Source organism: Lagopus leucura, unplaced genomic scaffold (assembly GCF_019238085.1).
Source record: "Lagopus leucura isolate 7727_CA_CO unplaced genomic scaffold, USGS_WTPT01 Super-Scaffold_100028, whole genome shotgun sequence".
In the NCBI taxonomy this organism is placed as follows: Eukaryota; Metazoa; Chordata; class Aves; order Galliformes; family Phasianidae; genus Lagopus; species Lagopus leucura.
Window position 1 is genome coordinate 3,813,654 of NW_024962279.1, and position 25,453 is coordinate 3,839,106.

A 25,453-nucleotide genomic window follows, 5' to 3' on the forward strand; every position below is an offset into this window, starting at 1 on the left:
ATAGAATTGCTCTACAGAAATCTAGTACTCGTGACAGCACAACAGCCACTTCTTCTTTAATTTCACTGAATATCTCTTTTGAGTTTGATTTCCTTTATTTTTATAGCAAATTAACTGCAATATTGGCATAATAGGTTCACCTTCAAGCACTCTGTTTGTTTGGGGGGTGTGTTTATGTACTAATTTCCAGCTTCGGCCCAGGGGAAGTATTGTTCCTTCTCTCTGAAAGACAAGCTCTACAAGAGAATTATAAGCACCAATGCCATCTATTATGAGAAGAGCTTTTCGTGACTCAGCAGAACGCTGTCAAGGTCCCAATTAGCCCAGGTACAGTGAGATATTGCCCACTGAACACCAACTGTGTGCTGGCCCAGAAAAGGGGTGAAAGACAGAAATAAGGGCTTTGCGGGGCGATGAAAGGAAAGGCAGTGTTCTCTGTGCTGTGAGCTGTGCGCATGCTGCTACTGAAGCTGCAATATCTCTAGAGCAGTGTCATTGCCTAGGACGTAGATTTGCATACTGGATCTTTAGAACTAGTGCTATAATTAAAACAAAGCTGAAACCTCATATGCTGTACATTTTGAACAGCAGAATATATCATTTTTGCACCTAGAAAAATAGAAGGGAAGCCTTACAACCAGCTGCGTCCTGCACCGTGTTTCCTTGCACCATCCTTCACTCACAAAAGCATCTCATTGATCTCAAGGAGCTCAGCTGGAAGTGCAGCTTAGCAGTGGGCTTTTTGCAGGTCGTTCTCACTGTTTGTTTGGTGGTTGCTTTTTCCCCCTCCGTTTCTCCCCCAAAGCAGTTAGCGAGCCCACGGCTCCTCAGAGCTATCCCTACCATCTGCCAATGTGGGCTCAAAAGAACACTCTTCGGGGCCCTATCCAAGTTGTCGCCTCTGATTCAGATTCAGGGAAGTAATTGCTCTCGCTGTGCAGTCACTGCACAGAGTTTGGAGGCTGCAGAGCCATTTGGGACCCAATGCTGATATTTGTGCTCAACTTTGCTTGCGTGGGGTGCGATGTGAGCAGCCAGCCAGGCTGTTGCAGTCACAGCATCCCTTTCTGCAGAGCTCTGGGATGAGATGCTTGCTTGTGTCCCTGCTCCTGCAGCAATCCATCTGGGGTACTTCTCACGATTTCTGCTGCAAATGATTGAAACCCCACTGTTTTTGTTGTTTTTTTTTTTATAAGTAATTTTACCACACCTTTCTTAGCGATGTTTATGGTTATTTTTTTTTGCTTGTTTGTTTGTTTGTTTTTTTGCTCATTTGTAAATGCGTGTAAAACTTGAATTGAAATTGCTGTGCTGGAAATTCACCCCGTCCTGCTACGGGAATCCCAGGCATTCTGCATGTATTACCACAGACCTCACTCCGTGCCGCCTCGACACTTTCCCTGCACATCGTTTGCATTCAGAGCGTCCCTCCCTGCCTCTCAGCGCACGCCGAGCCCGTCCCGCTAACAAGGGCCGGCCCCCAGCTCGTACTTTTCCACTTTGACCCCGAAACGCGGATTTTCGGGACGTCACGGAAAGCCCCGCCTCGCAAAGGGGCGGTGACGTCACGCCCAGCTGCGCTCAGAGCCCCGTGACGTCACGGCGCGAACTCTGAGCGGGGCGGGGGCCGAGGGGCCGCAGGTGGGCACGCGTGGGGCTCGAGCCGTAGCGTTGCGGCGGGCGGAGGCGGCGGCCCGGCCCGGCCCCGGGGCGGACTCAGTACCGGGCGGGGCGGACGCGGCGCTGTGGGCGTGCGGGAGCGGCGCGGCTCGGCTCGGAGCGGAGCGGCGGTCACCTCGCGGCTCTCCTCTCGCGGCGGCGACGATGCAGGCGGAGTCGGGAATCGTGCCGGACTTCGAGGTGGGAGAGGAGTTCCACGAGGAGCCCAAGACGTACTACGAGCTGAAGAGTCAGCCGCTTAAAAGCAGGTGGGCGGCGGCGGCCGGGCCGCGGAGGACGCGCTGTCCTGGCGTGGATCGGGGCCTGGGGGAAGGGAACGGGTTGGGAGCGGCTGCGATAAACGGCACCGGAGGGGAACGTGCTGCGGAGCAGCGCGTTAAAAGCAGCCATTGAGCCGGTGTTTCCTGCAAGAATGGCAGTTTTGTTCGGCCTGCGCGGGGCGGGCCCGTCCCCGCCGTGCCATTATGTAAAGGGCATTGTCGGCGGGGCACGGGGCCGGCTGCTCTGCACTGCTTTGCTCCGCACTGCTTTGCTTTGCTCCGCGCTGCACTGTACTACGCGGTCCCGTCGAGTTCCACAGCCCCGGCAGGACGGGGACAGGCGCTGCGATGCGCTCCGTGCTTTGCGCTTTGGCTGCGCGGTCGCCACAAGGTCTCGCGTTCCGGGCCGATCTCTTTCATTTGACTTTGAAAGCAGGTGTGTTGTGTGCGAGCGAGCGCTAGGGATTGGAAACTTTCGGCGGTGTGTCAGCTTCTTCCTGAAGTGTTTTTTTTTTTCCCGCAGATCCGCACTTTATTCTTACCCAAAGCGGCTATGTCGCTTAGATTTTTTTTTTTTTTTTCTTTTTAAGAGGAATAAAACCACACAGAGTTCTATTTCTTTTGGTGTATTATTGTGCCCGATTTCACTCGTGGTGCTGGAAGTGCCCCCAGATGCCCTGAGCCCTCCTGCTTTCTGTGTGTCTCCATTCTGAGCTCTGGGCCAGGAGTGAGCCCTCACCTCAGCACCAGGTTCTGCTATGGGTGGATCTCATTGCAGCAGGGGCTGTTAGCTTGGTTTCACAGTCACGGCTTGTGCTTCTGAACAATGCTCTGCGTCCGGCTGTGTGTGTAGCTGGAAAATGAATGGGAAGGTAAATATTAAAAACTGCTGGAATGAAGTTGGATTGCGTTGCATGTCAGACTGACTTCAGATGAATTCTTGATCGTGCTCTGAGTGCTGAAGAAACACAGCAGTTCATAGTGAAAGACGTGAAGGGTACAGAGGAGGTGGACCTGCTGCTGTGGAGGCAGCTGGGGTGGTGTGGGGTCAGTGACCATGTTGCAACAGTCACCGTGCAGGTCACCAATTCACAGCTATCAGCCTGGATTGCAGCAGCCTCAGGTTCTGGCTGGTGTGCGCTACAGTTTTGTCCCTTTGCGGTTATCTCCTCTGTAATCTGTAAGTTGTCTTGCACAAATGTTACAAGCACTCTTGGCTCTTGTGATGTGCTGCCTTGCTGTCACTTTGGGCTTCCCTGACTTTCCCCAGCATGTTGGCTGATGTGCTGACCTTGCTGTGTCACCTGCCTTGTGTGCAGCTGTCACCTCCAGGTGAGTCCCAGCAACTCCTGGCCATGCTGGAGCTGAAGAGCCAAGGACCCAGACATCCATGCTAGGTCCATGTGAACCACAGCCAGACTGATGGAACCTGATAATGGGTGGCAGAAGTTGCTCATAAAACTGCCTGCTTCATAGTGTGCAGATTATAATCTGTGGGGATTTCAGTAGTCCTTCAGCACTGCTCAGGTCTGAACCAAGCCTGATGGGTGGTTGTTGGGGAATCCAGCATCACTGTGCTGCTTTCTTCTGTAATGTAATCAGAGTAATAGCACAGCACTGGGTTCAAATGGTGTCATGATGGGGCTGTAGCCACAAAAACTGCTTTCTTACAGTCCTCTCTACAGCTTTACCCAGCGGAGCAGGTGGAACAGAGGCAAGCACTGGTATTAGGGGTTGGGGCTTAATAATGTTCTTCTACTTTCCCTGTTGAGAACTGCTGATTTCCTAGCAACATTCAGGGCTTTCTCTGATGCTTTTTAACAATAAGAAGTGAGAAGCATCCTCAGCTTACTCACAGCACTAAAATTGTGAGTAGATAGAAAAAGGCACACCGCTCAGCAGTACATAGCAGTGCCAGTGGCTCTGACCCTAGAAGAAATGTTTTATTGGCACTTGAACTTGGTCCTGGCTGCCTCTTTTTCAGGTCTTGTTCTCCTCGCATCCTCCCCAGTTGCTTGTTTTTTGGTGTATGACATCCAGCTCGATATTCCTCCTTGTTGATGTGCCGTCTCAGTTAGTCTATCCATATTTCATAATTCAAGTCTGCAATCCAAAGCTGCCAGGGGTCCAATAACAAAAGCTTTTTGCTGTAAATACTGTACGAAGTTAGGCCAAGCCACAACTGAATACTAGAGGCCAGGGAAAAATGTCAGCAAAAAGCTTTAATCACAAGGGACGAAAAGAAGTCATTGGACAAAGATGCATCATTTCCAACCACGTTTCCTAAGCTCTCCAGGTCTGTAAGAACCTAGCTTCTTGTACAAAGTGCTAGATACACTTAGGGTTCTCTGGAATTTGTTGTGGTTGAACATCTTTGAAAACTGAGATGATGGTTTGGTTGCTTTGGTTTCTCCAGAGTGACTCCTCGCTGTGGGAGGAAACTGGATTTGAACTCATGTCTCAGTGGCTGGACATGGTTTCCTTCCCCCTCTTCACATTTGCACTTCATTCCTCTGCTGCCTTATTTTTGGAGACCAATTTATGAGTACACACTCTTGAGTACATACGTGCCTGTGTAATGAGCAGGTAAATAAGGTTTCCTTTTTGGTGTAAGCAGTGCACAGTGAAATGGGTGGAGTTTTATTTTCAGACAATCAATTGAAGAAAGTAATCAGTGATTGCCAGAAATAAACACAGATGTCACCTCTGCACGCAGCCACCAGAACACAGTTACAGTACATCTGTCACAGTGCTAACGTGGTTTCTTTAAAACATTTGACTTGTTAAAGCTCTACTTTGGGTATCAAACTGGGATCTTCAAGGGAGGGCCTCACAGCCTGCTGCTGTTGCTCGCAGTTGCTGTAATATTTACTTTGTCCTCTTGCCTATTCTGCATGCTGTTACCACTTATTGACCCTGCTCCTGCCCTGTTCTGTACGCGTTTTCCTTTGGGTGGATATTGATTGGGTACCACTGAAGGCACAGCTTGACCCACTGAGGTGCACACAGTGCACTGAACTGACCCAAATATGGCCAAAAATAAAAGAAAAAGACAAAAAAAAAAAAAAAGATTCAAATGCTCTGTTTTCTTGAGTCCCTGTAATGTGTGTGCATTGGTGTGAGCTGCCTCTGAAGTGCCAGGACATAATTATCAGCTGTTGTCATTTACTTCCATGCTCTAAATAAAGCCACATACCTGCAGTTAGCTTGCTGCTGGTTGTACTATTTTCTTGTACCCTTTTGCAGCCAGTTTATATTCAGACTGGTTTGGAACAATGGCAGCTACTGGAGTTATTTTTAGTGGAAAAAGATGATTAGAAAATGCTTTTAAGTTGTGTGTTAGTTGTAGAGGAAGCTTGTTCTTGCTTTATGAGCAATAGCATTGAGCTGTAGAGTTTGTCATTGCTGCGGCAGTGATGTAAGCTGTCGGTACCTTACTTCCATCTGCTTGTACCTCCCCTATGCCCAGCTGGGATCCCCTGGAAAGCACTTCACTTGCTTCCTCCTGATACTGTGCTGAGCACTGAAGACCAAATTTAATAGCAGCTTTCCTTATAACGCCGTGTGTTTGTTTAGGAAACGTTAATGTAACCAGAGGCAAACGTTTCTGAGACGTGTGCTTACTATGGAGCCCAACAGGACTCTTCTGAAGTGCCTCAATCTGCAGATGATCAAATTTAATTTTGCAAATGATCTTTGCAGCGTGATTAAGTTTGAACTTGATTACATTGAGGCTTCTCAGCACTGAATTTGTGCTTTACTGGAGGTAGTCTTCATAGCACTGCTATTTACGGATCTTATTTGAGTGTTTTATATTCTGGTTAGGTTCTGCAATGCAGTTTGTTCAGGCTACTGCTTACATCTGTTCCAGTTGTGCAAGAAGTGGAAAATAGACTTTATTTAGAACTGGTCACATGTGCTCCCATCCAGGAACTGTGTCTCAGCGTGCTTAAAAAAATAAAAATGTATCTTGGAGGAACAAATTTTAAAAGTTCCTGAAATATTTTTCAGACTGTTATGAGGATTGTTACGTATTTTAAACTGAAAGGTAATAATGTCTGAGTTGGAAGTGGTATGAAGCTCGTGTTGGCTGAAGGCAATGGTAAGGGCAGTGGGAGCAGAGCTGAGCTGGAGGTCTGTGTCTTTGAAATGTCTTCCGTGGTGTTTCTGTGAGTCAGTAATCCCACCTTTGTTCTTCACCTCACATTCTCTTCATTCGAAGGAAGCCCTGTTAGCCAAATATTCTTGTATTCTCTTACTTTTGAAAACGGACTTGAAAGGAAAGGCTGTAATTGGCGTCTCTGTTGTGTAAACATATGGAGACAATAAGAAGTTGCGCAGAAAAATGGTATTTCTTTTGTATTAGGAGCTGGTACTGATCTGTGTACCAGAGCATTTTCCATTGTGAAAGATTCCTGTGACCTTTTCTCTTTAGAGGAGCTCTCTCTGCTATTTGCAGTAGGCCTTTGCTGTTTAGCACGGAAACAGAAATAGCCCATGAAATTCTGTTCAGCATTTGCTTTGATAGGAGCTATTAAACGTTACCTTTTCACTTCCCCAGCTTGCTTTTCTCAGGAGAACTGTGCTTGGCTGCCAAGCTCATCATGCAGCACGCAGATATTTTGGGATGGAGCTGACTACACTGACTCTGCACCTTTGGGCAGATGCATTTATCAAACTATTGGCTGCATTCGTTGTGAGTACACACTCTACATGAAGTAAATCCGTGCCTCACTGCTGAGCCTCCCTCGCTGGCTAAGACTGATTTTGACAACCCAGGTTACAACTGGAATTGGTCTATTCTTCCATTTTTCATTCTGTGCTGTGTGTTTGTATGTTGCACTCTTTGTGATGGTCTCAGAGGGCTGTTCCAGAACTGTTGGAGGCAGTGTGACCAACTCCTGCTGCACTGTGTGATCAGGATCTAGAAGAAGAGAGTGAAAGACACCCTTGGATGCATTATCTTACTAACAAATTTTTCCCATCTGTACACTGCAGGATTAGAAGTTTACTAGGAAGAAATCAGTACAGCTGTTAAAAATGAGGGTACAGGAGACAACCCCTGTTTCTTTTCGTGTTCCCTAACGAGCCACTTTGAGATGTTGGGAGTGAAATGAGAATCTTCTGTTTACTTTTCTGCTAAAATTGAAATTGCACGCTGACTGCTAATTGTCTTTGGAGCACAGTCTGCCATTTCAGCTCCGGGAACAAAATGAGAGTCCAGCTTTCATTAAGCTGCTCGGGCCCTTGGCCATTATTGTCTGTCTCTTTCTATTTAAGATTCTAAAAGTTTTCAAAATATATTATGGTAGTGTTTGTTCTTGATAAAATTTATTGTCTTTTCCTATCATTTTTGCTGGATCAAAGATGATGTGATGAGGCAGGGTAGCCTGGCAGATCTTGCTGTACTGTTAACTACTACATCCCTATATATTATACTGGTTACTGTTTTGCTGCTGGGAAGCACGAGGCAGCTACTGATTTGCATATAATTTCACACTTCATTTCATTTGGGGGGGGAGAACAGCTTAGGAAAAAAGCATCATATTCTAGACTCATGATAAAATAATGCTATTGCTTCACCTGCAGCAGCTGTAAAGTGCTGCTGCTGATTTGAGCTTCAGGACCTAAATAGTGCATTCCCTATGAGGGCTGCAGTGTGCCCTCAGCCTTTGTGCCTAGGGATGGCAAGAGGCACAGCTTTGTGTGCCTTCTCAAAGCACTCTGTCCTGGTAATGTTGGCCACAGTGTCACCTTGTGACTCACAGGAGCCTGGCTGTTGATGTCTATAGGCTTCATCTGAAAGTAAGGATTTTAAAGAGGCCGTTCTTCCAGCATGGCATAGGTATTGCTGCTCCACGTGAAAGAGTTGTGAACGTGGATAAGAAAGGCTTAGAATGCAACTGCTAGTTAATACTTCAACCACTAACAGTGTGCTTGGATGACGCTCGCTTTTTCTGGTAGCATCTCTGCTGCAAGGGCTGCTGTTGTGTTTGTGCTAGCAGCTCTCTGCTCAGCATGCAGCCATGGCCGGGTGGGTTGTGCTTTTTCCTTCAGTGCTTGGTGGTTCAGAGCGACTAACATGCAGCCCCTTGCCCTGCCCTGCTTCCAGCAGCTGCTGTGAGGACCGGCCAGGCAGGTTGAGGGCAGAAATGTGTTGCTGCTGTATATAATTACAGCTTCCAGCGTCAGCCAGCAGGGCTGCTCGCTGCGATGATTGGTGCCTGTACTGCTATGTAAAGCAGAATGCGAGCTTAATGCCGGGTTTGGGCTACTATTTTAATATTGTAATTAGCAGCCTTTAGCAGTAAACAAGTTTTTTTTTTTAATCAGTTCCATGAAGATTATGCTTTCACAATTTAAGCAGACGTGCGTTTGCAGACGTGGGGAGTTTGTTTCGGGAACTGTGTATTACTTGGAGGAGAAGAGCATTAAGGACAAACAAATACCCTGTTTCTTTTTCTTTTTTCTATACCCAGTGTATTTTGGGCTTGGTTTTGGGCAGCTGGAGGGTGATCCTGTAGTCACTATTCAATGAGGATGTTTCAGCTAAGAACAACTGACACATTTGAGGCAATGTGGCAATCTCTTGGATTCATCCTTTTAAATGCTTCCCAAAAAAAACGTGAGCTAGTTTCACAGGTATGTTCTGTTTCCCTTCGTGGCTGAACTTTGGGCACAAAATGAACTTAAATCTCTCTCAAGCTGCTGCTTTCATTGGTTGCTGTGCGTCAAGTTGGATATTAGGAAGAATTTCTTCTCAGAGTGGTGAGGCACTGGCATAGTGGTGGGATCAGCATCTCTGGAGGTGTCCAGGAAAAAGGTGGATGTGGCACTGAGGGATGTGTCAGTGGCTGTGGTGGAGGTGCATTGGCGTTGGATTAGGTGATCTCAGTGGCCTTTCCCCCCTTAGTGATCCTATTATCAGTAGACTTGTGTGGCTTGTTGGGCTGAACCAGCCTGGCTTTCTCCACCTACTGGTTGCAAAGAGTGAAGAGACAAGAGGGCTGAAGTTGTAGGGAGCAGGAAGGTTTGTATCTGCTCAGAATTTCGTTGGTGTGCATGCAAGGGTGACGTGCATGGTTTGGCCTGCTGTTCCATTAAATGATTTACTTGAGATGAATTTGAAGAGAAAAGGACTTTGCATGGGGAAAATTAGTGTTTTGGGTGTATGGAAAGATGCTAATCAGCTTTGAGATATTTTAAGTGCTGGAGGCTTGCCAAGTTGATGTGTCTCTAAGCATTAGGCCAATAAGAGGTACCGTAGTTTCAAAGTGTGGATGCTATGACACCATTCCTCTTCTTCAGCACAAAGTGCTATGCGAAGAGTAGAAACCTGGCAGGGCAGGGATTTTGGGATCAGAGAAACCAGAGGAGTAACGAGAAAAAGAAGTGGGAACCACTGGAATGTTCTGAATGAGGGATGCTTCAGAGAATGGAGAAAGGGATGATTAACGATCTTTACTAATCTTACTCCCAACCATCCTGTTGTAACATGTAAACACATACAGAAAATAGGAGTTACTGTGATTCTTTCCGGGCTAGAAGGCAGCTAAAAGGCTTGGGATGGAGCTAACTCAACTGTAAGCTGCTTCAGGGTGAGGAAATGGGAGCAGACACTTGGAGCTGCCAGACACTGAGAGGTGAGGAGTGGGGGCAGGAGGGGGCTGTGGTCCTGGAGCTTCACACTGCCAAGCTGAGATAGTGCCGGGAGCTGAAAGGGGATGGTTGAGAGATCTGGAGTGGGAGAGCCGGGCTCAGCCTTTGTGTACGTTCATTGCTTCTTTTCAGGATTCTTTGAGGTTTCTCTAAATAAAGAAGGAGAGTTTGTGTAAAGCAAGATTTATTTTGGAAGTGCTTTTTCTGGACGTGACCCTGCATGGTGATAAAAAACAAGGCTGTAAAGTCAGAGTAGCAGTACGGAGGGAGAGGGCACGAAGCAACCCCTTCCTTCTTACAGTGCCTGTGTACTTCACTCTAAATAAATAAGTTACAACCTCGGGGTGTGAAATCAGAGATGAGATATGCCAACGTGCAAGAGGGAGATGATCTTACAGAGAAGCAAAGGGAGAAACTTGCTCTGGGCTGCTAGGAGCACAGAGAAGCGTGAGGCCTCTGCAGTGGGTCTCTTGGGATGCCATTAACTATTGTTTGGGTTTCTGCTCTGCAATCTTTGTTTGTACCAAATATTTACAGTTTTAGCAAGCTCATCCCGGACATCAGTTTGCCTAGTGAAGGAATGGGCACGGTTATGAGTTGTGGGGATTTCTTGTTTATTTATTGCTGCTGTAAGACAAATGTCACTGTCTGATATTCTGCCCTTGGAGAAGGCACAGTGTAAATCTGTTAAGCTGCTCCTTTGTTTGTTAGTTTTGTGCATAATGAGTTTGGAATTTAAGATTAGTGGTGTGCTGTGTAACTGCTTATTTTGTGACCTCATCCTCCCGTTCTGCTTGCCTGCTTGTCCACCTGTCACATCCTGTTGGGCACCTAGGGCTATGTTCCTTTGGTTTTGCATTGCATCATCTCATTTTTGTGTGTTCTGCACCTTAGTGGAATTGGGGGGGGGGGGGGGGAAGGCAACAAAAAAATAACAACCAAAAAAGAACAAACCCCCCCCTGCAAAACCAACAGAAAATACACCCATGTGAAGTGGGTGTTTATATTCATTACAGAATGTGTGGGGAAAATGTGCCTTCAGGGAACCATGGAGTGGTTTGTGCTGGAAGGGAACTTTCAGAATCTCTCAGTTTGGTCCCTGTGCTCCAGGCAGAGACATCTCTCATCAGATCTGGCTGTCGGTCTCACCAAACCTGAGTCAGCCAGTGAGGGATGTAAGGATATATACTGCAGACAACCAGTGAGCCATGGCTTTTTCAACGTGTGTCTTCAACAGGAGCTGCTCCATTTTGCCTTGTGTAACGTTCATTGGGCTGGTAGGAGCCAGAGTGGCTTAGGAACACAGTGAGCATCCACCTGGGATTGTTCTCATCCTGCTTCAGAAAATGATTTTTTTGGAGTGGAGCAGCTCTACCAGGAAGCATGGAGGATGTGCTCACAAATTAGATCTTTTTCAGCCCCATCTGTTCCTTAAAGGCTGTTAGCCAAGTTTCAGCAATTGGGGTCACAGCTTGAAGTACAGGGAGCTGCGTGAGCCCTGAGTGGTGATGTTTGCAGCACAGGCAGTGGGATGAAGGCAAGACATTCCTAGAGTTATGGGAAGCAGAGGGGTTAGCAAGGGGTGAGGAAACTAACTCTGAAATTGGTGATTGAAGGGCTTCTCTTAGTGGTATGCATTAGTAGAGAAGAATATGAGGAGTGAAGGCACATACAGGTCACTTCTTGAAAGCACTTCACCTTTTAGGAATGTGCAATAGTGTGTAGTGCAGCAGGAGAAGCCAGAATCTGTAGAAGCGGGTAATTTCCAAGGAGTGAAGTGAGCAAGGCAGGAGATAGACCATAATCTTGTTCTGTCACAGACTTGTTTTTTTTTTTTTTTAATTTAGCTTGTTGCACAATTTACAGTTTCAATCTAATTGCAAAACTATTCTGCAAGTGATAATTTGGTTCCCAGCTAACACAGCTTTTGTATTTACCACACAAAGTGGTCCCTGGAGCTGCCGGCCCTACTGATGCTGGGGCTGGGCTGACTGTTTTGTGTGTCACAGAGATCTGCATGGAACCTTTGTCCCTTGGGATCATCTGGGAGGTAGCTGCGCTGCCTCGTGGTGATGCTGCAGGCAGAAATGTCAATCTTGGAATGAAGTTCTGCTGTTGGATTTGAGTGATTTCGGGTGCTGTCGTACCATTACCCGATGCGTGTTTCACATCTGTCATTTAATACCTTTGCACTGAGGAAGACCAGGTTTATGAAGTAACATGATGTAGAAAGTCACAGTATCTGTTTTTGTTATTGTTTCCAGTGTTTTTATTATTTATTACTGTGTTTACTTCTTTCTTGTGGCAAGGACTCTCCCATCTCTTGAAATCCCAATTTTGCAATCGCTATTCCCTGTATTGAAGTGCTTCAGTATCAGGCTGTGCTTTTGGGAAGTGCTAAATTTGGCTGCTTGCAGACTCATCCCAAGTACAGAAGACGTTCAGTAGGCGCCGTTTGACTTCATGAAGTGCTATCAGGAACACTTGGCTTTGGGAGCTCTGATGGAAATGTAGTTCCTATCTTCTATATAGGAGAAATCAGTAATGAAATTAGAAACTGCATGCATTTGGTGAGATTTTAGTAGCCTGCAGAGCACCCTTTGCAGCAGAAAGATGGGTGCTCTGGAACTGCAAGATGGTACTGATTGTATTGCATTTCTGCTGGAACAAAAATATAACTGGTTCAGCATTTGCACGTTCCACTTGTGTATTGTTTTCGCTTTATTTTGTGCATTTAGAGAATGCTGTGCTCGGCAAACTGCTGCTTTAGTATTTTCTGTGGAATGGAAACCATCTGGATAATTTAACTGAATTTTATCTAAGGTCTTGGTAACAGGCTCTGTTCTGTTTCTTGGCATCTTGCTTGATGAAGATGAGAATTCGAGTTAAAATTCAAGAAGTTAAGTAAGGGCTGGTTTATGACCCGGAATTTTAGAAGCAACTTCTGCTTATTTGAAATCTTAAAGGTATTCGTATTCAACATATTAAAATGCTATACAGACTCTCCCAAAAGCGTTTTCCCTGAGCAAATGCCTCCTGTAAGGCTTTTTCTTTCTTTCCCTAATGTACTTTGAATCTTTTGTGTAGTGGGACTTGCAAGTTAGGAAAGTGTTCAGCATTTGTGCTGCGGCTGCTTTGAAAGAGAGCTGTCATAAGCGCATGCTAAAGTTAAGCATATGCTTAAAGGCTTTTCTTAATTAAACTGCAGTTCAGAAAAACCCTTCCATGTCTTCTTTATTTCAGACTCCGAATTAAATCAATTGGCTTTGTACTCATAGGTTTAAACTTGTTGCAGCCCTCGGGTAACAAATATGTTGGAGTCCCCCACCCCTGATCCAGCAAACCTGTAGTGCAGGAGCTGTGCTGCTGTGCTGAGGTTTCAACACATGGCTTAAAAATGGTGTTGGATTGGAAGATGAGTTTTCAGTGTATGGCAGGTTAAATCCAATGGACTTCTGAGCCTGACACCATGATTTGGTGTATTCTACTTCCATGTGTAACAAGGAGAAGTAAGAAATCATCCTAGGTAAAGATAAATGCATTATCTTTGTGACATGAGATGCTCAACAGGAAGACCACCATCAGTCAGACTTTTTTTCCCTACAGAAAGAGTTAAGCACCCATTTAGTTTCTGATGTCCTGATGATAATTTGGCTTGTGTTATTTAATTTTATTTTGAGTGAGATGAAGGGAAGAGATAACATTCTCAGCGTTGGTAGGTTGTAGGCGTTGGTGGGGAGAGGCAGTTAGATTTGCCTAAATGGTGATGAATGATTCTTTGAATGCTTTGTGTGCCCATGATATTGACACATTCTGGTATGGGGTTCATCCAGTAGAAGGAGCAGTTTGTGACTGCAGCATTCTGAATGGGAGCTTTGCTGCTGGCCTACTCTCAGATCTCATATGGAAAGGTTCTGCATGTTTGGAATAGAGCTATTTTCAAGAGTCGTCAGATTTTCCTGGTGGCTGGAGGAGTCATTTCATCGAGTCCAGCTTGGAGCCACGTCTTGTTGGCATTGGGTTCTTCCAAAGGTGGAGACCTCACGGCTTCTCTAGGGAACCCGTTCCAGCATTTGTCCACACACAGGCTATAGAACTGGTGTATGTTTGTTTATTTATTTTTGCTTCCCTTGTGCCTATCTCAGGTAGAAAATACTTGTTGAATTTTCTGTCGCTGTATTGAACTTCGTAGTGCTGTAGGTTTGAAGGGGCCGAACCATTTCACCTCAGTTGTGCTGTTTCAGCTTTGCTTTTGTAAGCTGGACAAGGGGAGTTATTTCTTAATCTAAACTGTTGCATTTGGTCATTCAACCAAGCCATTGTCCAGGCATTGGTAGGGTGGGCAATGCTTGTACCCTTTGCCTCACCTTGGAGTGGCTTCCTTGTTTTGACTCCATCTTGGTTAGTTCTTCAGTGTGTTGTTCTCCTACATGGTAGAGCTGCAAAGCATGCAATGAGCACTTCAGCTTTGATGCAGAGGTGTCCAGTGCACAGAGCTGTGCCTCAGTGCTGTTTGTGCAAAGCTCCTGACAGATGCTCATTGCCTGTGATGTTATCAGCACTGCTTAACATGTGTAATAATTCCACAAGGCTGTTGACTAAAACATTTCAGCTCTTTGATGCACCAGCACTAACTTGTCTGTTATGAATTCATATATGAAGTTAAAATTGCTTTTAAAATAGTAAACATGAACTTTGGCTGTTTCTTGCTTAAGGGATAATTCTAGAATGTGTTCTTCAGTGCCTTCTGTAACATGGAACTGCTTCTGTGTTCCTCAGGACAGCCTACAAGCTTTGTTCAACAAATAACACATGCAATTGAGTATCTTGACTGTTCTGGCATTGGTTATCCTGTGTGAAACTATCCAGGGCTACATTTTAGTGTTTGGTGCCTTGCTTTTGGCAGCTTAGGGACCAGCAAACTGGAGAGCTTGCGGAAATTAAGTGCAAATCTTTAACAGGGCTGTTGATCACAAATAAGAGCCGGGTGCTGCACCATGCCATTGCAGTCTTTGCTTGGTATCAGAGCAGTGAATGTGTGCTGACTGTAAAGGCTCCAGTTAGTGCTGTATCGTCAGGCTCTGGCATGTTTTGGTAACTGTAGTTGACTGGGAATAGCAGAACGTGGAGCACGGAAAATAAACCATGTTTACTGCTCCAGTTTTTGTTCCTTCTGCATTTCCAGTAACTGTTGAGAAATGAGCAGAAAATTCAGGGTGGGTGTTTTCCCAGAGCACCGCATTCTGGGGGAGAGGGCTGATGTCTTTGTGCTGCTTAGAAGCTCTGAGGCAAGCTGAGACCCTGAGCTGGGTGGGCTCAGTTCTTGTGTGAGCTGCTGCTTAGTAAAGCTGTTTGGGCAGTTTAACTCTGCAGTACTGAACTTCAATTAAGTTGTCAGGTGTAGCATTGCTTTAGGCGTTAATAGAGTTTTACTCTCACTTAAAAATCTGGTTTAGTAATTAACCTCCATGTTATTCTGCAGTTCAGAAGTCGTTTGTTTAGTGCAGCAAATCTAGTGCCGTGTGAATTAAAACATGGAAGATGTTCAGTAATGAGAAATGGAAACAGGAAAGTGCAGAAATTGGATTATACGCAGTTTACAGGGAACTGTGCTAGATGCCCAGTTTTTAATTAAGAGTTTAATTCTGAAGGCACTACTTCGCTTCTGCATTTGGATAGTTGAGGAATATTCTGTTTTATATAGGAACTGAATAATGGATTTCACTTGTTGCACACTGACTTGTAGTTGCACTCAGTCAGTGGTACAGCTTTTTCTGCAGTGTGCTTTTGGGTGACAGCACAGTTGCCAGGAGGTGCAGTGTGTTCATATGCTGGATGAGAAGTGCCAAGAGGACTGTGGAACTGCTCCCACAGTTCTGACTTTCCCCAGAAAATTCCAGGCTTAGAGCTGGCCTATTATTGCAATAATACCCATGGCTCTATGCTTTCCAGGACTGGAGGGATAACATCTCATTGAGTTGTACAGGCTGACTTGCTTTCTTGTACCCCAGCATTTCCCTCATACTGTTGGTAGGCAGAGTGAGATGGAGAGAAGCTGGGGGGGCAGGCAGTAGCAGCAGGCAGTTGCCATGCCAGCGCAGTGCTCAGGCTGCAGCCCTAAACGTGCTCCAGAGCAAAACATCCTCGTGCTAAATCTCCTCCAGTACATTTCAGAGGTAAACATGCTGGAGTTGGAGGTTCAGTGTTCTCCCAGCCATGTCCTGTATAGCATGGATACGTGGAATCCAAGCCTCAATCATTTCTAACTTCTGAGTGATTCAAGGAGGGAAAAAAATACAGCTTCATATCTGTTACTTAACTACTTTACTTCAAAGCAGTAATTTGGGGTGAAAGTTCACCTCCTGCTTGCCAGCAGGACTCTGCACTGTTCGGGGCGTGACTTTGGGCTACACCTGGTGTCCTGTAGCTATGGGCTGCTGCTGGGAGGGATGGCTGTGCCCAGCTTTGCCTCCAGCCACAGGTCTGCTTCCTCCCTGCTGAAGAAGTGAGCAGCTGGGGCATCTCCCTTCAGCCGTTTATCTCTCTTGAGGCAGTCGGAAAGGTCCACATGTGCCCAAAAAAGCTTTGTTTTCCTTCAGCTCACAGCACTGTGCTGTGGCTGTGCAGTGTTAAGACCCAACCTACGGAGGATTGAGGACCATACATAAAATTATAGAATGGCCTGGGTTGAAAAGGACCACAGTGACTACGTAGTTTCAACCCCCCTGCTATGAGCTGGGTCACCAACCACCAGACCAGGCTGCCCAGAGCCACATCCAGCCTGGCCTTGAATGTCTCCAGGTATGGGAGGGTAAGTCTCCTCCTTCCATAGCAGCTTGCATTTACATGCAGTTTGGGACATAAAATTGTACCACTGATTTAAAATCAAACCAAAAGGGATCTGTGGTTACAACTGGCCTGTGCTTGGTTTGTACATGGCTGAGTGTTGCTGCCTTAAAGCCAGTATTCCTGTGGGAAGCATGATGTGTATCATGCCTACATTCAATGAAATGAATGAGTTTGGTTTGATGGCTTTGTCATTGATTTTTAATGTACTGAGTCTCTTAAATGAGAGAGTGGTAATGCCAGCATTCTTGGTAACCTGTCAGGGCTCCCTTCTCCAGCTTTATGCTGCTCTATAGGCGTCACATCCCAAATGCAGTGAATCACTGAGCTAATCATCTTATGGCTCGTGCATAGTTGAGTTAATTCTGTGTAATAATTTACTGATGTCAGCTATGCTGTGGTAGTTATCTATGTGCAAAGTCCTGGTTCATAGCAAATATGATGTAATGCTTGCTAACACAAACCTCTCTGGCCGTAGGCTAAGCTGTCTTAGTACACGTTTGCTGTGATCTAACAGCACACGTGGCTGTGCTTGCTCCTCAGCTGCTGAATGGTAACTTGTTAAACCAAGGTGTTTAGGTTGGCTGCTTGAGTCTCCCTGCCACCATCCAGATCTGGAGTCAGTTGCTTTGACTGTGGCTGTGATGTCCAATCCATCCTGTGTTAATTTGTTTTCCACAGGAGACAGAAAATGTGTATAATGGATGAAACAGGATTGAATTCTTTCAGTGTGTAGCCATGGCTGGTAACTGTGGACTAGTTTAGCAGGGTTCACATCTGTGTTAGCTTTCTGAAGACAACATGAAGCTATTATGCAGTTACTACCCACTCCAGGATTTGCACATCAATTAGGAGAGGCTGCTTACTCATGCTCCTCAAAAGTTGTGCCAAAATAGCAGTTACATTATGTCAGAGCCCATATTTTCATCCAGGACAATTAATCAGGATGTAAACCTTGTTACTCCTCAGTAGCTTTGTGTATGTGCCTGGGACTTTGATACAGGGTGCTTCAGAAGGTTCAAGAAGGCTCCTCTGCAGTTGGCACACATCAGGGAAATTATGATGAAATGTGATGTTATTTTTCCAGCAGTATATCTGGGAAGTTCCAACAAGAAAGTTCTCTATAAACAGCTTTGCTCTGCAGTTGTAATTTATCCTACTTTAATACTCAGGATCCCTGCTTGGGGACACCTGTGTTGCTGTGAGGTGTATACGAGCCTGGAGTAGGGAGGTGCTTCCCAGCAAATCTGCAACCTGAGAGGAAGGAATGGGAAACAGATGGCTGCAGGAGGACAGCATGAGGCAGTGCTGCCAGTGCAGCAAGGAGTCCTTGCTCCCTGAGTACCTGTCAGCATCCCATATAGGTACCTGGCACATGTGTGCTTGGCATTCTGCTGCTTAGATCCTTCTTTCAGCAGCTTTTATGTTCCAGGTTGCCCCACGATCCCTTTGGATCTTGTGGTTTCCTGGTTGTTCCAGGAAGTCATCCATGGTGATGTAATGCTCCTGCTCTGCTTGTGTGTGTGCTGCAGAACCACGTCTGTTTACTTTCTTTATGCAACACTGCATATAAAAGTTCTGCAGGCAGATCTTCAATGCTGCATGGACCTCTTCAAATTAATAAAAGCTGTGAATCAAATCCTGGCTTTTGCTGAAGCTGGTGACTTGCTTGTAACGTTTCTTCTCAAATTTCAAGAGTCTGTGGTTCTGGATGCCAGCCCTGTCTCCTTGGGCAGTCAGTAAAACTCACTATGGTTCCGAGACTGATGGTAGCAGAGCTGAGGACAGATGCAAAATGTCAGTTCAGATGTGATGCGACAAGGCAGTAGTGCATTTGGAGAAGTGTCAAAACCTGTTGTAATGGAAACAGGAAAATAGTGGCTTTACTGAGGCTTCTGGCCTTAGACAAGAACCTGGAGATCTGCCTTGTGACCTTCCGGGCTCTCTGCACATATGACCTGCCTTATGTGCTGTATCAGAGCTTCTTCCAAAGAAAAGGAGAGGCTCAAAAGTAATCCCAGGAGCTGTGTGTGCCGAGCCGTGTGCAGCAGGACAAGGGTTCTGTAGGGGGGAAAAAAAAAGCACTGCCATGCTGAAAGCGTGGTCTGAGGTCTGTTCAGTAATTCTTGATCCTGATTCAGTCTTCTGTCTGCTTTGCCAAATGCCTTGTAACGCAGGGAAAATGATAACTCAGAAAAGATGATGTGCAATAAAAATAGTAGCACTTGCTCCAAATCCTCCATACGCTGATGGCTGGGTTTTCAGGCGGTAGATTCCAGTAAGGCGTGCCAACAGGCCGCATACCTGCCTGTGTTGTGGCCCTCTTTCCATGAAAAGCCATTTGGGTTAGAGACAAGGGTGAAGTCACCAGGAGTCTGTGGTATCTCTGTGAATTAGATCCAATCATGTAGTTTATTAGAAGAAACGAAGCAGCATACCTCCTGAGGTCCTAGATGAGATTCTTGCTTTAGGAATCCTCTCCTGTTTCCATTTATTTCTTCCCGATTGGAAAACTCATAGTGAGTGTATATAAATTCATATCATTAGAGACCATCTGGAAATAGCTATAGCAGACTAAATTATGTCTAATAAAAACTTTCTAAAGATCTTTTCTCTGAGGGAAGGGAGGATGGAAGCCTGGAAAAAGGAAAAAAAAAAAAAAAAAAAAAAAAAAAAAAAAAAAATCCAGACCATCAGATCAGGGTTCAACTACATGAAATTATGGTAATGTTTTCATTTGGAAAAAGCACAGAGAAATTGAATTATGATTGAATGCAAATGCTGAAACATTAAAATTCTACTTAGCCTGTGGCTGTTCACTTAGTTTATTCTGTCCTGCTACCTTCAAAATGCAAACAACCATAACATCGTTTGACCTATCAGAATAAAATTAAGTATAGGAAATGCAGTAATACAGGTTTGCGAGGGAAGAAGTAAATTTAAGCAAATAGTCAACTCCTGGATTTGGTTGTCCCAGAAGGCTGTGGAGGTATCAGTAGATTCCAAAAGGGATTGGGTGCTGGAGAGGCACTGGGGAGCAGAACATGGGCAGCAGGGCAGGTTTGTAGAATTGTAGAATGACTTAAGGTGGAAGGGACCTCAATGATCACACAGTTTCAACCACCTCTCATGGACAGGGTTGCCAAGGTTGTGTGCTTGTCAGTTGGAGGCAGGGTGCTGAGCTTGGTGGAAGTGTGGAATTCTACTTATTTTGTGTATTCGCCCAGCATCTGGAATTTGGGTACCAATTGACTGAGCTCTGGCAGGTTTGACATCTGGTTCCTTCTTTCTTCAGTTACTAAAAAATCAGGAACTACTCATCGAAGCCTGAGTCGAAGGACTTAATGAATCACTGCAAATGCCTGATTTGTTGGCAGCTACATGCCACCCAGCTTCACATTCTGTTCTGCTGCCATAATTTTAACAAAATATTGGAACTATGCTCCCCCACTCAAAAAAAAACCAAGCAAGTCAAACCCAAAGTATTCAGAGATCTGGGAACTAATATGCAATCCTCCCCCAGTTTATTTGTACCAAGTGTTTGGGTAGGCCTTGGTAGTACTCTCAGCTGCAGAGCAGGTTTTAGTCAAGAAAAGCTTGGCTGTCGTTTATTCTGAGGAGGTAAATGAGCTAGATAATCTGGGACTGATGAGAAAGTTCATCTGAGTTGAGAACTCAATCAAAGACATCTGAATCTCTGAGTCCGCATGGAAGAGCTCTTGGATGCCTTGCTTTAGTTGGGGGATTGGTCGTTATCTTGTCAGTCATGTTTATTACTTTGGGTTAGAGTTTATTGAGATGGCTCTCATGCCTTGCTGTGCTCATCATTGCATGCACAGGAGGCTTGTGTTGTCTCTTAGGGTATTATTTCCATTGTAACCGAAATCTTTCCATTAGCTACCTGTCAGATTTTGACTCTCAAAGCCCACTTCACTGTACCTCAGCATATATGTTAAAACAGCTTAGCTCAGAACTTCTGAAAGGCTGTGTGTGGAGGGAGGTAGAGGAGTAGAAGGTATTTTGTGAGCATCTCCTGCTCCCCTCAGCTTGGTTAAGATACCTGGAAGGAATTTTTGCCTTCAGTGAAGAAGAACAAAGGAGTTAAGGTGAGTTGGCCTCTCTTGGCCAGGGACGTGGTAGATTTGGTATTGACGTGCTGTGTCCAAGTTCCACTCAAATTTCAAGAGCATAAGCTTTAATGGAGACTTAGAAGTAGGACAATTAAACCTGAACAAACAAAGTACATAAACAATGTCCAATCTGTTTAAGCTTCTCTTTGAGAAGGAAAGATCAGATGCAGATAATGGAACAGCCACAGGTGTATTCAGGATGTGTAATAATGTTCCCCAAGAAATTAAACCTTTTCCATCATTTGAAAAGCTGCCCTGCAGTTTGAGGTGCTGCCCCATCTTTTGTCACTTCCGCAGCATCAGGGAGAGAAATAAACCTGTAATCCAAGTAATCTAAATATAGCACTGTTAGCTTACAAATGAGACTTCTGATGGCTTCAAAATGGATTCTGTAATAAAAGGAAATGTATTTGACGCTGCCAGAATGTACAGTCCCACCAGAGGCTTGTGAAATAACTGTTACAACAAAAAATTCTGGGCTGTAACAAAGCTTGTTGACGTGTGCAGGTTACTGGAGGGTATTTCTGACTGTTGCCATGAAGATGAGTTAGCAGGAAAAATACTTTCTTTGCAACTGCTGTGCAGCCCTGTGTGTACCATCAGCTTTTGCAAAGAGACTTTAAAAATGGTTAAAGAGGGAAACCACCTTTAAGAATGTGTACCAGAGTTACGAGCTGTGGGGGCCAGAAGGGAGAAAGTGTGAGTTGGTCAGACAGCCAGAAGCAGCATTAGCCTGTGTCACTCCCAACTGACCAGAAACTGTTTTGCTGGAGTACCTGGGTTGTTTTTTTCCCATCAGAACCATAGGCTTTGATTTCTCGGCAGTTCTACAAGTGAAGGTTTCAGTTACTCCAAGCGTGCTGGTAACACTTGCAGCTGGTCACTTAATAAAATGTTGCAAGAAGAGCTGATGGCGCTATTCATGTGATGTTCAAAGATGCGACTTCCAGCCATTGAGTGAGATTATAAATCCAGATTTAGAGGTGAGGTTTGCTCTGCTCACAGTTCTCTTTTTCACAAAACCTTGGCCAAGTGCTGAGTGATTGTTCTCCTTCCATCTGGCAGTATTTTCACAGCCATTGTTTGTAAGTGCATGGAGGGCTCTGGTTCTGCTCAGTACAGTAGAGACATAACCATAAGAAAAGGCATTACAACCGGGCATACAGTGCTGTGGTTTCTGCTTGGCTTGGCTTGAGAGGCACTGGAGATGCATCAGGGAGAGCTTCTGCCCATGCTTTGCAGTGTCCAGAAGTAAACTGCAATGAGAGAACTTTGAAGACCACTAATCTTAGAATGAAAAAAAAAAAGTCTGCAACCAACTTTTTATCCTACCTACCAGAAGTTGTTTTTCAGGTTGAAATGATGTGGTTAAAAGAAGTACTGAAGCTAAACTCTGTGCAGTCTGTTTCTATGGGAGATCAGGCTGTGCTGTGCCTTCTGCTGTGCTTTTAACTTGCACGTTTCTGATGCCCACGCACAGCCCTGGATGATGCTGATGAGCCCAATGCTAGAGACCACTGCTTGGGCTCTGCTCCTTTTCTACATGTGTCATCGTGGCCTGTTGCTGATTTGAGACATGGTCTTATCTCTGGCTGTGGCAGGCACGTTAATACAAGAAAACGCAATGAAAATACCTGCTTGAGTTCTCAGAGATGTTTCGGGTTATGTAAAACCGAATTTTAAATAGTAGCCTTTTCACAACATTTGGGGCACGTGTTAGTGAATATGAATTTTCAACGCAGTGCCGGCAGAGTTACTTTAACAGATGCAGAACTGCATTGCTAAGAATAGTTTCTGCAGTTATCTCCCCACACAAATTTTCTCCTCAGGCATTTGCAATGTGCTTATCTGCACTGCAGAAGACTGCATGCATCTTCAGACTTCTTTGTTTTTTTTTGTTTTTTTGTTTTTTGTTTTTTTTTTGCAGAAACTAATCTGCAAGCTTTCTGCTCTCCGAGGATATCAAAGCATGCTTTTCTGAGGCTGCACTGAGTTCCAACTGATGAATCAGAACTCTGCACAGAAGAATTTGGATATAAACACAATAAGGAAGTTTAGCAATAGCTTTTTTTATTCTTTCCCCATTCTTGCTTTCCCTTGGTAAACAGCAACACTTGCTGGCAAGAATGGGAATAACAGATCAGTCTGCTTATTTTCAGTTGTTTGGTTCATATATGATAGTCATCCAGCTCTTCTGCAGCTGTTAGCCAGTGCAGAATTTACTTGGTGAGGAGGAAGGTGATGCCTTAGCATGAGATGCAGCCTTTGTATGTCTCCTTAAGGCCACCGAGCAACAGAAGTCAAATCTGCAGCTTGTTTGAACACAGCTGAATTCTGAGTTTTCCCACTAAAAGAAATGGAGTGCTCTCATGAGCGAAGCAAACAGAACTCCATCCCAGTAATTGCACAAAACTGTCCTTAAACAAGAAGGGAGGTGTTAATTGAAGGCTGCCTCTCCTTGTTCTCTAGGCAGCAGAACTTTATAGGGTGTGAAACTGTGGTTTTTAAGCAGAGTTAATGAGGATAGACTCGGTGGTTACCAGGTGCTGTTGGTTCAGGCAATGCTGCTGTTTTCTGAGTGCTGTAGTGGGGTCTGAGTGCCTTAGTGGGGGTAAGTGCTTTACTGTGAGCAAAGAGCATGTGTGAAGAAGGTTATCTACTTATGGGCCCCCAAATGCATCTGTGCTCTCAGTAGCAGCAAGAAAATGCTTCCCTGCTTTTGGAATTTCTTTTAAGGTACTTGATGATAGCTGGTTGAACTGATGATGTGATTTGCTCTCATCTCCTTAGTCTGATATCTGGTTTGTCGGTACCATCAGCTGTGTGAGGCTCAGCTTCCTTGCCTACCTTCCCTTTCTCCAAGAGTTTCACTGAGTTTTTTCATCAGTTTAAAGCTTCATTTTTCCCAAAGGTGGGATTGGCACAGGCTGACATGGGAGGGGATGGAGTCGCTGTCTCTTGGGGTGTTCTGTAGATGTGGTGTTGAGGGACGTGGTTGGTGGGAGTGGTAGGCATTGACTGACGGTTGGACTTGGTCATCTTACTGGTCTTTTGCAACCTTAATGATTCTATGATTTATCTTGCTCAGTTATTACATGCTGCAACAGCATTTGCAGCAAGATTTCTTAAAAACAGAAGGAAAATGTGCTGGAACACTCACAGGATTCTCTAAACTTAGAACCATACCCAATCCGGCAGTAAGCGTTACACCCTCTTTGCTCCATAATAAGTGCCAACTTGCAGACCTACCCCTGCATCCAGGTTTGCCTCCCAAGTCACTTTACGCAATGGCTTTGGGAGCCAGGTGTGGCTGGGACAAGAAACCTGGGGTCTGCTGTGCCCAGAGCTGCTCCATGAAGGTCTGTAGGACTTCCCCCATTGAAACAAGGGAGTAGGAGTATGGGGAAGCAAAGGGAAGTTTGGGATTTTCCATATTTTTGTGCTTAATTTAAAACAGTGATTCAGACAGCTGAGCAAGACTGGTTATCTGCTCAGCTGTAAGAGAGGCGTTGCCTCCTTTTGTGCCAAATACCTCTGAAGATACATGAGATGGCAGAAGACAACAAGATCCTTCTGGAATCCAGAACAGAACTTTGGTGATTTTAAAAAATTTAAAAAATAAAATTCTTGTAGACTTTGACTTTATATCTGCTAGGAGAGAGCAGGGTTTATGATAAAATCCAGAAAATAAAGCCTTTAGTCAACGAGTATGCCATTGTTGAGGGATAGCTCTTTAATTTCTGCCTGATCTGGGTGATTTGGTATAGTGCATCCAAGTGTGGAGCCCCCAGTGCAAGACAGACAGGGAGCTGTTGGAGAGGGTTCAGAGGAGGCCACAAAGATGAGCAGTGGGCTGGAGCACCTCCCCTACAAAGACAGGCTGAGGGAGCTGGGCTTGTTCAGCCTGGAGAAGAGAAGGCTGCAGGGTGACCTCATTGCAGCCTTTCATTGCCTAAAGGGAGCCTACAGACAGGAGGGGAATCAACTCTTTGAAAGGGTTGATAAGTGCAGGATGGATGTCAGGGGGGAAATTCTTTACAGAAGAGTGGTGAGGTGCTGGAACAGCTGCCCAGAGAGGTTGTGGATGCCCCATCCCTAGAGGTGTTCAAGGCCAGATTGGATGGGGCCCTGGGCAGCCTGGTCTAGTTGTGGAGGTTGGAGGTCCTGCATGCAGCGGGGGGTTGGAGGTTCATGGTCCTTGAGGTCCCTTCCAACCCTGGCCATTCTGTGGCCATTCTGTATGTTTAGTTCTATGGGAAGGTTACTGTGCTTGGGTTTCTTCCTTTCAGTAGCTGTGGTAACCCATAATGATAGAGTGCTCTGTCCTGTAGGTCTGAGATAAGCATTGAAAATCTTCATCTTGCTCTGAAACATGATACAAATGTAATAACTTCAGAAGATGGGCTATAGATTAGCAAATACTTGGTGAGTCATACATTCCCCTTGCTGCTTTCTTCTTCTGCATGTCACAAACATTGAGGAAAGCTCATTCATCCTAGATAGGCGTGAAATCCATCTCTGATGCATAGGGTTGTGACTCAAGGAATGGAAACAAAAAGGCCACTTGGTGTAATGTCTGCTGCTGTGCTCTTGCCAAATGCCTTGAGCAGAGGGGGAAATCTGCTGTAGTTTGTTTGGAAGATGCTTTGAAGATTATAGATCTCTTGCATATAACATACCTCAATTAAACGTGATTAGGAGTGTTGTAAGTAATAGCTCTGCTATGAGGATGAGAAAGGTGAACAGCAGGATGTGAAGGTATTGGTTGGATACATGGGAGAAGGCAGCACAATAATGGGAGCTGTGTTTCGGAGGAAGTGAGGCAGGGCAGCAGCAGGCAGTCTGGTCACACAGGAGCATTGGCTGAGGGGATCTAAA

General features: G+C 45.3%; 1 protein-coding gene across 4 annotated transcripts in view; it reads left to right on the plus strand.

Annotated features, from left to right (window-relative positions):
* Window positions 1-1,769: 1,769 nt before the first annotated feature.
* The window catches only part of MITF (melanocyte inducing transcription factor), an 85,058-nt gene continuing 61,374 nt past the window's right edge, over window positions 1,770-25,453 (plus strand). For all 4 annotated transcript variants that reach the window (XM_042880815.1, XM_042880816.1, XM_042880818.1 and 1 more), the window contains exon 1: window positions 1,770-1,928. In XM_042880815.1, coding sequence (XP_042736749.1) covers window positions 1,825-1,928 — 104 coding nt within the window. In that variant the 5' untranslated portion in view covers window positions 1,770-1,824. The remainder of the gene's footprint in view (window positions 1,929-25,453) is intronic.